The sequence below is a fragment of the Mesoplodon bidens genome (assembly GCF_964165515.1).
Source record: "Mesoplodon bidens genome assembly, chromosome: 11".
Taxonomy (NCBI): domain Eukaryota; kingdom Metazoa; phylum Chordata; class Mammalia; order Artiodactyla; family Ziphiidae; genus Mesoplodon; species Mesoplodon bidens.
Genome location: NC_138167.1, coordinates 7,375,650 through 7,387,139, shown reverse-complemented (window position 1 = coordinate 7,387,139; position 11,490 = coordinate 7,375,650). Strand labels below are relative to the sequence as shown.

At 36.4% G+C, this 11,490-nt stretch overlaps 1 protein-coding gene across 1 annotated transcript; it reads right to left on the bottom strand.

Annotated features, from left to right (window-relative positions):
• Positions 1-2,091: 2,091 nt before the first annotated feature.
• On the bottom strand, positions 2,092-10,808 carry CLEC1B (C-type lectin domain family 1 member B). The gene is made up of 6 exons (XM_081249502.1): positions 10,668-10,808; positions 9,949-10,047; positions 8,641-8,754; positions 8,327-8,478; positions 5,979-6,085; positions 2,092-4,118 (listed from the first exon to the last, which is right to left on the bottom strand). The coding sequence occupies exons 1-6, from the start codon at positions 10,729-10,731 to the stop codon at positions 3,974-3,976; spliced, it is 681 nt and encodes a 226-aa protein (XP_081105628.1). The 5' UTR covers positions 10,732-10,808; the 3' UTR covers positions 2,092-3,973.
• Between the last annotated feature and the right edge of the window lie 682 nt (positions 10,809-11,490).

The window sequence follows — 11,490 nt, the reverse complement described above, 5'->3', positions numbered from 1 at the left end:
TTAGCTACCTTTTCACACCAGTGGGGAAATATGTTTGAGTTTAGGGAATAGAATAGATGCATCTTCATCCAGAAAGTAGAAGTTTATGAAGTTTAAGCCAAAGCATAACTTGGTAAAGAAGGAAGTGAGAAAGAAACTGAACTCAAAACGGCCAATAATAGAATAGGTTATTGCTCTGGTTTCTACAATGTAGCAGATGTTGAAGATGATAGCACTGGATTACTGTTAAAATGAAAAGGCCAGAAGTGCAGAGAGTGAGCTTACATTTGGTTTAGGATGTGAAGTGTGGGAATGACCTTGATAGCAAAGATACGAGGATAGCTCACATTGGGCCAACCAGTGTGGAAGGAGTTGTAGGTCACTGTGCATACTTAAACAAGAAAACTGGGAAGGGATTTCATCCCTCAAATAAATTTACACACTGTATTAGTTGGGGTGATGCAGTTGCTGTGACAAGTAAACCTCAAAATATCAGTCATTTAACACAAAGTTTATTTCTCGCTCACGTAACATTTTAGCTCCAGTAATCCTGGTTAATGGGTAGTTTTCCTCCAGATGCAACCCCGCTCCTTCTATTTTGTGGGTGGTTGGAATGTCATACTTCTAGCCAATGGAAAGAAAAGGAGAAGATGACATATCCACATCTGCTTCTTAAAAGCTGTAACCTTGAATTATCATGTATGACATTCACATCCACTAATAATGCCCTGTTTGGATCTACAGTTTGGTCCTGATAAGCCTAATTTTTGCCTGGCTAGCAAACTTTTTACAATAATTTCACTCTACAAGGGAAGCATGAATTATTTAGTGGATAGAAAGAAGGCTGTTTCTGCCACATCCTGTGACTACAGCATTGGTATTGAGAAATTTGATAGTTTAATCATCATTCATATATTGGCCATTTGTCCTTACGGCCAAAAGTAGTGTCTCAGTAATTTACAGTCTGCAAATCCCAACAATCTGCAAAATTCTTTTTGGTCACAGTGTCTCACTGGATCAACCATTAACCTCTGTAACAGAATAAAACAAATGGGGCACTCAAGGGGGCATCTGAGGGCATTTAACAAAGACGGTTTTATAAGGATTGGGGAAGGATTAAGGAAACCAGAAAGGGGTTGTGAAATATGCATTGGGGAACGATGATCACACCCAGGCCTGAAGGGTTAAGGGGAGGGTAATTATTGAAACTTTGTGACCTATCTGAAAGGGCCATGGCCTGAGATACAGAACATGAAGCCTTTGCCAAACCAGGGTGTGGTAGGCGACAGCCAGCGGCGTAAACACCTGGACCGTTCTCCCCTTTCACCCCCCTGATCACTGCTAGTACCTCCCAATAGAGGAATTAACTGGAAGCCAGAGGCCACGTTTGCCCAGATATTGCTGTACTTGGAGTTCTGCCTCTCAAGGCATAGGATGGGGCCAAGAGGATCTCAAGAGGCAAATGGAGAATATCCAGCAAATTCTCCAAATATGTCATATGATTTTTATGTGACCTGAGATCCTGACAGAGAAAATAATGTGACTTAACTCTCTATAGCCTTTACATTGAAATGATTTCTATCTTGAGGTGAAGAAAAGGAAGAAACAATAAGCACAACAAATATGCATTAAGAGCAATGTCAGGAAGAATGCAGGAATGGAAGTTCAGGGGTTGCCATTAATTTCCAGGGGCTCTCAAATTTTATCAACACTAAATATCATGCTCAGAAAGATCTAGTTTTCCCCAATATAGTATGTTCTCTGATAAGTTTCTTTGGGGGAAACATTGGGCTCTCCCAGCCAAAGATTAGTATGTTACTTGTATGACGTTTAATGTTTTTAATCATACTATCTTATTTATTGTTCATTATATTCCAAGCACTGTTTCAAAGGCCTTTTACATGAATTATTTTGAATCCCAAAATAGCTCTGTGACATAGTAACTATTATTAGTATGTTGTGACAAAATTGCAAATTGAGGCATGGAGAAGTCAAACTATTTTCCCAAGTTCACTTACCTGTGCTACTAAAGTCTATGCTATTCTGATTTTATGTATAAGATGCTTTTGATATGAGTATCAGAAAAAAAGAATCTTTGTAGGTACAGTTTGATTGGTTTACATTTTTTAATTGCACTTTTGCCATCCACTACAATATTATTCTTTAAAATTCAGTCATGAATAGTGATATAAAATGTATGCTTTTCCATTTGGGAGAGATAAAACACTAAATTTCAGAGCTATGGCTGATTTTTGGACAGTTTTCTGAATTATTAGTTCCAATTTGGTTTCTCTAAATAAACAAGTAAAAACAGGAAAATAACGGCATTATACCCCAAAAGCCAAGATCTCAACACATTTGAAGTGGAAGCAGAATCTATAGTATTTCTATTGTTTTTCCTCAGTGCCCCCTCTTGCCGCCCTTCCCCTGCCAAATCTGCTTGTTTATTGATAGTCTAAAACAAAATAGATTCAAGTGTCTTGGGGTGTCAGTGCACAAAGCTATAAAAGTTATACATATTCATTGAGTATTAATTATATGCTTGGTACTCTGCTCAATGTCTTACATAATTATATGAAATAATCCTCACAATAACTTTATGAGTAAGGTAATAATATTAAACTCATTTCATAGATGAAGAAGCTGAGTTTTAAAGAGACTAACCAATTTACCAAAAGCCAGATAGGGAGTAAGTTCCAAAGTAACATTTCTCGAAATGTATTAAAGGATACTTTAATCAAGTCAGGATGCTTATTAAAAGCATAGGACTCTGTCTCCTCAGCCTTCCCACTGAGCACCATAAGTATTTGTGTTTGAACATCTGCATGTTTTAACAAGCACCTCAGTTGAGATGTTTGAGAACCATGTTCATAAATTTCATTGCCACGAATTTAAGGAGAAAGAGTACCTTCAGGGAAGTTGTGAAAAGAAATGAAATTTTTGCCTATTATCCTGTTAAAAGGTGCCTCTCCACATATCTATAAATACTGCATGAGTTACTCAGCAAAAGCCAAACATAGAGCTGTCAGGAAAAGAACTATATAAAGCATTTTTGCTTGCTGTTCAACTAGGCTGTGCAACTTGTTAAAAAGCATTTACTCATTTTCAAACCCTGTCAGTTTTCTTGCAAACTTTATTTTCCTTCTCTTGGACAGAAAATTACTGCTCTTGAGTCTGACCATAGGGGGACTTGGAATAGAAATTATATCTGTATAGTGTTTTACTGGTTGCTGTGCTTTCTAATGAACTATCTCACACAAAGAGAAGCAAATATTTTTCTGTTTCCTGTGAGCCAGGAGCTGTGCTTGCTGGCATAGAATAGAAAATAAGAAAGTCATGGGGTTTGCTTTCATGGAGTTTCTGATATAATTAATACTTGGAAGTTTTATTTTAGGTTGTGGAGCTGTGAGGTATATAAGACAGGTGTTATCCTATTTTAAATATTAGAAAATGGAAGTTAAGAGGTAACATGATTGAGCCATGGTTGTACTTGAGTGATCATGCCATCTAAATTTTTCTACTGACTCCAAGTTTAGTATACCTTCCACTACCTTATGCTGTCTTTCAAACTTAGATATTTTGCATAGTCTCAGACTTAGATATTTTGCACAGCTTAAGTCATTTAAGCGCTAACCTTTCTTGTTTCAATGTAAAATGTATATGTTTATGTCTGAAGATGCAGTGAATCATAGCATGTTGAGATAATTAGGAATGGAAGACAAGAAGAATGAAAATTAATGGAAGCAGAACCATTGGGAAACAATCAGCTCATTGACTGGTTTCTGGATGTATAAAGAAGGCACTAAGTTACTCCTCAGTATAAAGAGTTATATAAAGAAGGAACTAAGTGGTGTTGGTAGGAAAGATAATGTAAAGATGACTCTAAGGGGAATAAAGGGAAAAATAAGCAATTCTATGGCTAGTGATTCCTTCTTCCAGATCTCTTATTGTACCATCAAGCACTTGTCTGTGACATGCTGTGCATGTCTTTGCATTAAAGTAGTTGGTCCACCTTTGCCATGCCTGCCTTCCTTTCACACATTAAATAATGTTTGTTCTCACAGAAGGTAGGGTGAATTTTCCCATTATGAAAATAAGCACAATTCATATTTTCTGTTGCAGTTCCAGAAAGCTTGAACCTGTGAATGGAAAAGGTAGCATGAGTTCGTTTGAAAGCTAAATAAACAATCAACAATCAAACTCTGTGTATAGTATTTTGTTGCATAAAGTGGAGATAAGAAGTACGAGGCAAAAAACTAAAAAGCAACATTCAGATCATTGAGAAACTTCCAATCTGCTTGGGGGTATAAAGTATGTACATTTGAATAGCTCAGTAGCAATTTAATATGGCATAAGATTAAGCAGAAGTGAACTGTAGGTACAATAGGAGCTCAGAGGAAAAGATGGATGGGTATCTGAAATAATGAGAAAGGCTTTACCTTTTCATCTTTTCATGGAAGATCATACTTAGTTCTGCCTTGAAGGAAGGGTAGGATTTAGATAAACAGAGAGGAGCCCTGTAGGGCAAGTAGCTGCACAGGTTGGAAATGAGCTCAAGGAAAATAAGTTGATTAAAAATTTTTGAAATGAGGATTTATGTTATAGGGCAGCTGGATACAAGACTGTATTGTAATTGCTTGTTATATTTCCTGCTACAGTGCTATGACAATAGGACAAAGAATGTATATTTATTCATTCATTTGCAAATATCTGTGGGATATCTACTACGAGCCAAAGTTGTTTTATGTGCTGATGATAGAGTGGTAAACAAAGACCAGGTCCTTTCTACTGGGGAACTTACATTATAATGAGAGAAGGTTGGTAAGAAGCCAACAAATAAATAGAAAAATTCAGAGTGGTAAGAGTCATGATGAAACAGACAGTGTGATATGATAGACTCAAGTGCATGTGGTGGAGGGAGGCTAGTTTAGTTTGGGTAATTAAAGCTGGTCTCATTGAGGAAGTGATGATTAAACAGACTTGAGTGACAAGTGGGAGTCCTTCATGGAGTTCTGGAGGCAGAGCTTTCTAGAAGGGAAGAGCAAGTGCAAAAAGCCCTAAGACCTCAAAACATGTTTGATTCATTGAAAGAACAGAGGGATCACCAGCATGCCTGCACTATTGTGAATGAGGCAATAAACGATAAAGAATAAAACCCAGGTCTATGAAGAAGCTTGCTTATACTCATAATATTCTTGACTCCTACCCATAGTAAATGCTTAATAAATATCTGTTGAATAAATTAATTAAAACTTTAAGTAATGATCAGATTGTATAAGTTTTTGGTTATAAGTTTAAATTTTAACTGGAGAGACATTGCACAAGATTAACAAAAGGTGATTAGAGATTGGAAAACCATATTAAGTAACCCAATGTAATTGGTCCCTTTGCCTGGATTGTCTGTAGAAGGTTACAGACAAATGGCACGAACTCAAACTGGAGCCGATTCTGGTCTGGTTCTTTCTAGCTGAGGTCTGGGGCTCCCTTTTGACATGAACATTAGAATCACCTTGTGACTGATAATGTGCCTGATTCTTGGATACCCCTAAGGTAAAAGATGAGGTAAAATGATACTGAAAAGTCAAAAGAAGCCTCAAAGTAATAACTTTCAACCATACAATAATGAGGATGATAATTTTGTTCTGAAAATATGTGAAGAGAATCAGATCAAGCTAACAAAACAAAACAAAACCACATACCTAAAATGTTCCAATGGTGAAGTTAAGGGTAGAAATGAATGGGAAAAAAGTATCAGGAATAGAGGTGGATTGCGACTTAGATAAAAAGCAGAGGAATGGCAGAGTAGGAAAGTAGAATCTTATTACAAGTGCTCTCTTGTTAGGATTATGGTGTAAGTGACTCAGCCAATGCTTATGTAACACACAGTAAAACACAGAGCCACCTCCCAACTTTTAAGTAACCTGTACTCAAGAGGGTAGAAGACCTCAGGACTCAAAATTCCTAGTTGTGCCTTGTATTCTGAGCATCTAATAACTTACAAATTTTTGGAGGGAACTGAGCCGTCTTCCCACATCCAGATGTCACTGGATTTCTGGCGGAACAATCCAACCCAACGAATTAATCCAGTCCTGCTACTGATGTATTGCTATTGCAAACACAAGTAAATATAATGGTCAGAGTGTTTCTACAGTTCTTGTAACGGCATAAAGACAAAGCTTCATGATAAGATGCTGGACATAAAAAGTAGATTATATGTCTATATTAATACTAATTAATTATATTTGATATTTAGAATTGTTCCAAGTTCACTTGTTTTTGCATAAAAATACTTGCAGGATACAGGGAAAACTGTAAGCAAGATAGATAATATTCTAATATTCCTATGTGTTTATCTTCCATCAGTTGAAGTTTAGAATCCCAAATAAAGTATCAAATATGGCTCTTAAATGAAATAAGTGGTAAACAACTAGAGAAGGAAAATGAAACGAAATACATTGTTGATGAAACTTTATAATCCCTAGAATTAAGCTCTACTTGCTTTGGTTTCATTGCTTAGCTTGCCTACAAAATCTTGCATACAGGAATATTCATTTATTTTAGTTGACTGGGTAAAAGGGTTATAGAATGTCTTTCTCAAAGGGATTTACAAATGACGTACATCTACTTTTTTCTACTTTGAAATTATCACTATTTACTATACTATATACTATACTTGTTTATTTTGTTCTTTGCCTATTGCTCCAACTGGAATAAAGTTCCATGAATTTAGGAATTTTTGTAGGTTTTATTAACGCATAGGTCCAGGTCCTGGAATAGTTCCAGCACATATTTGTTGAATTAATGGATGAATAAATCAGTCAATCAATCTATCTATGGGTAACAGAATTAAAAAGAGGTCAAATGTTCACGTACTCGCATACCTCCCGGAAAAAACAAGTGAGGACACATTCTTTGCAAATAAAAAATGACTTGAGCATCTTGGCAGACATGTGAGACACAAAATGGCATTCCATAAGAGATATTTTGTGAGAGTCACTTATTTCTTAAAGCTTGAGCTACCTGTCACCTTTCTGTTAATTTATGTTTTATTTTTTTCTTTAAAGTACATCCATATTATATACTTCACTATAGGACCTGACAGATACAGTCTACCTGAAATTTAACTATTTTTTATTTCTCAAAAATTACATTACTTCCTCTTTTAGTTGCTCATCTCCAACCTGATATCAGCCTAGAGTAATAAGATTCAAGACTTGTTTAGTCTCCAATTAATCTCTTTGTAATAGAATTGAGATTTCAAAGCAGGTACTCTCTTATTTTGCCTGATTTGAAAGAAGTTAATTTATCTGAATATCTTCTCTATGAGTCTGAGCCACAAAAAAAGTATATGGTACAGCAAGTTAGAATAACAGGACACCCAAATGAGCATGAACATCACTGGGCTGATTTCCTCATGTCTGGTCCACTACTGGTTACTTCAGCTCTCAGTAAGGTACAAGTCAATTTTGCTGATTACCTATAGCAGTTCTGTAGAAAACGGCTTGCCTGAATATTTGAATTCTATTGAATTTCTGTCTGCATAGAGCCCGAATCCTGATCTTCTATTCCAATTTATATTTGCATTTATTTTAATATGCAAAAATGTGAATAATTACTATATTAGAAATTGTAGGATAAGTACATTAAATAATTTCTGCCTTTTTAAAGATATATGTTTTGACAAACTGTTATTCGGTAGAAGGGAGACTGCAAGGCTTGGTTCCTGGCTTGCTCCCAGGATTTATGAAAAAGAAAAGCTACATTCAATAATATAGGGAGAGTGCAATAGTGGATGTGAATGTACATTGCTTGAAAACAGAGCTTTTGTTAGAAGCTGTCAAAAAGGGAAATATAGAAGAGGAGACATGTTTAATAAAAAATTTTCAACTGAAATCCTGTCTGTTGTGCAAATAAGATTGTGCCCCAAACTACATCTGGGAGGGCCTATGAAAAGATAGAGTTTGCCTCATGGTTCGTTCAAAGTGTCAACAATTTAGCAAAAACTGAGAAGGCATGTAATGTTGGGATAACACTGATATTTATATTTTACAATCATATTGAGTTTCCTTATACTTTCAGATCCTGTTTTGAATTAATAAACAGAGTTAAGGAAGCCAAGAAATTATCTTAACTCTTGTTGCAGAGATAAGACCGGAACTCAAAGTTTCATTAGTTCTATTTCAGCACTTTCTACTCTCAAATGTAATTTTTACTGAGCTTGATAATGTTCTGAGATTAGCACAAACTGCAAGACATAAAAATGTAAAAAAAAAAAAAAAAGGCAAGTGTTTCATTTGAGATTTCTCTCCTTATGACTCCAAAATATTTGACATAGAAATATTCTTACCAGCGTGTCCTCCCTGGTGATCTTCAGAAGAGTAGCATTTACATCAGCACAATACTTCTTACTGTCTTTCCATGTCAAGTTGTGCCTGAAGAATCCATAGCAACTGTCTCCATAATATCTCCAGTTTACGTCACATGGGCTGCATTTATGGCCTTAAGGAGAATCCAAGCATAGGATCCCTTTCATTCTGAAAGGATGGGCTTACTTTTTCCTCATATTCAATGTTTCCTGAAGATCTCAAGATTCCTGACAGATAGCACCACAAAAATACTCCAGAGTTAGGGGAGATGAAGAGACTACCCAATCATACTTACTTTCCTTTTGTCCTGATTGTTGTAGTAAATCTTGGCAGAACTTCCTTGCTAATTGTTTCAGAGTTCCTGAGAGATGTTCATTCTCAGCTTGTAGGTAGTTCTGCTGCGTGACAGCTAGACGTAAAAATTAGATAATAATTTGTAATTAGGATAATAAGGAGTGATGCAAAAAAAAAGTCCTCTCAATGAACTTTATGTTCAGTAGAGTTGTAAATCTATGAAGTGTTTACTAGATACATTATGAGTAAAAGAGTGCTGAAAAGGGATCAGGGTAAAGGGGTTATAAAGAAAACATTAAGTGCCAGGCAGAATGACAACCGAGAGTTCTCCAAAAGAATAGGTGAACTATTTGAAGGAGATGACCACAAGTAAGAACATGCCATAATCAAATTGCATGCCCATAGTAGTTGTTTTGACCTTTCCTTCAACACAGATTTCTAAGCACATTTCACAGAGGTGAATGACCTCTGCTATTATGTCTTCTATGTAATGCCAGAATATCCATTCACTTAAAAAATACATATTGAGGACTTCCCTGGTGGTCCACTGGTTAAGACTCCATGCTCCCACTGCAGGGGGCACGGGTTCGATCCCTGGTCGGGGAACTAAGATCCTACATGCCCTGCGACGTGGCAAACAACAACAACAACAACAAAAAGTATTGATTTCTTGTTGTGCTCGAAGTACTGTGATATTCAGGTAAATCAAAGTAGTGAATGAAAAGTTCTAAAATATCTTATGAAAAAATAAACAAGTATCTGAACAAGCAACAATTATACAGATGATAATGTGACATTGGAGGGCTTTTAGATGTATAGGAAGAAAAAATATTTATCAATTAGACGGGATATGAATAGTCTCAGTGGAAGTAAATGCATTCATCTTAAAAAATGGGAAGGAGGACATTTTAGGAAGACGGGACAGAATCAGCAAAATCTCAGGCAGGGGGACATAGGATTTATTTGTGAAACAGAAAACTCCACGTTGGCTGGATCTTAAGATGCACAGAATAGGGAGGAAAAAAAGAAAGTTTCAAAAGACAGTGTGGATCTATACTGAGGAAGATCTTAAAGACCAGCTTAAAATTCTTAAGCAATAATTTTTAATTAATTTAAAAAAACTAAAAGGTAATTTTAATCAAAAGGTAAAGTGCAGAGTTCTCCTTTATTGAGAATATCCTGGCAGCTATGTATAGGATAATTGCAGTAGCGACAAATAGATAGTGACAGTTAAGCTTCATGGCATACACCAGGACACTTACGTATTGCCTTCCTCAGATCAAGTCATTGGCAATAAGTCAATACTTACACATAATCCCCAGAGCCACCAGCCCAACAGCTATCCCCATGCACAAGATCAGCAGAATCAAAGCCATCATACGCCACAAAGAGGAGGAAGCAGGGTCACCTGTGGGCATACAATAAAGATGTTAGGGGCAGGCAATATGGCATAGTTTTGGGGGACAGCTTCACCCCCATCCCCTGCCCTCTCAGGATTGTCCAAGTGATATAAACAGCTTCTCTGGCCCATCTTGCCTTTGCTCCCTTGGTAATCACCAGCAGTAAACACAACCCACTCCATCCTCACTCCCACCGGACTTCTCTCTGAGTCAAAATGTAACTAGCAGCTAAGGTCGTTTGTGTCTGTGTTTGTCTTTGTTTTATTTTGTGCTCACTCCTCTAAATAACAGTGTTTATAAGCCACAACTGTGGAATCACACCCACTTGCTGACATCTTAGAAAGTGGAGTTTTCAAACATTTTCTCCTCTTATCCCTTAGATTTCTATTCCCTCCAGCATTTAAATCTATAAGCCTTAATGTAATGTGCCCTGCTTGTATCATTTGTTGTTTATATTCTAAATAACATATGTAGCCCATGTACATACCACTCAAATGATGTAGGGAAAGAAGGTCATTCAGGAAAATTAAACAAAACTATCTCTGTTATCGCTAGTAGAAAAAAAAGAAACTAGGGTGGATCCATTTCAACAGATAATTTCCAAATTGCTGCCTCTGGGCATTCTTACCTGAAGTGAGAGCTGGTTTTTGAGTTTTAATATTTAAGGTGACGTATCCATCTTCATCCTGCATGGCTTCCCTTAGAATGAAAGTGAACTCAGCATTCAATGACTTTGCAAAATGTAGTGTCCACCCTTATGATTTCAATGTCTACCCGCCTGTGACCCTCCTCTCTCTGGTAAGGTGGAGACGTATGAGTTGGGGCACATGATTTTTTGTTTTTTGTTTCTTTCCAGGAAGCCCTTTAATAGCTGCTCAGATATACATGGACCTTGAACACCAAAACACAAAAATAATAACTTGTGGTAAACGAGTAGATATGGCATTTGTTTCCTGTTTCCTTAACTTCCATTCTGACTATTCCATCGTGTATGTCCTTTCAAAGAACAGAAGTTCATGCTTCATCGTAACCTTGGCAGAGTCTAAATCATGTTGTTTAAATGAACTTATTTCTGATGAAAACTCATGGATAAAACATCAACAGATATAGTCTATCTCACTGTGGTGTAAGAGTCTAATATAATTTGATCTAAGATGAGCTATATTAGATGTTTCATGGTCTTGTGGTAGAAGGTCTAATTATGACCTACAATTCATCCAAATTCTTGCATGTTTTGCAAATCAAAGGGTTTTTTTTAGAGTAATTCATCCATCCATTTATTTGATTGCATTAAAATGAAAAACTGAACAAGCTGACATTTTAAGTAATGAGTCAAGGATATTCAAATCATATTATACTCTTTAGCCCCTGCAAATCAAAGTTTTAAAAAATTTGAGAACTCCACATGAGGCAGGATTTATATGGCTTAAGTTTAGGCATCAAAGGAAAAC

Coding starts and splice junctions, on each gene's coding strand:
- CLEC1B (XM_081249502.1), bottom strand. CDS start 10,731: ATGCAGGATGAAGATGGATACGTCACCTTAAATATTAAAACTCAAAAA. Junction 10,048..10,667: donor AAAACCAGCTCTCACTTCAG/GTAAGAATGCCC, acceptor GTATGCCCACAG/GTGACCCTGCTTCCTCCTCT. Junction 8,479..8,640: donor ACAATCAGGACAAAAGGAAA/GTAAGTATGATT, acceptor ATTCTCCTTAAG/GCCATAAATGCAGCCCATGT.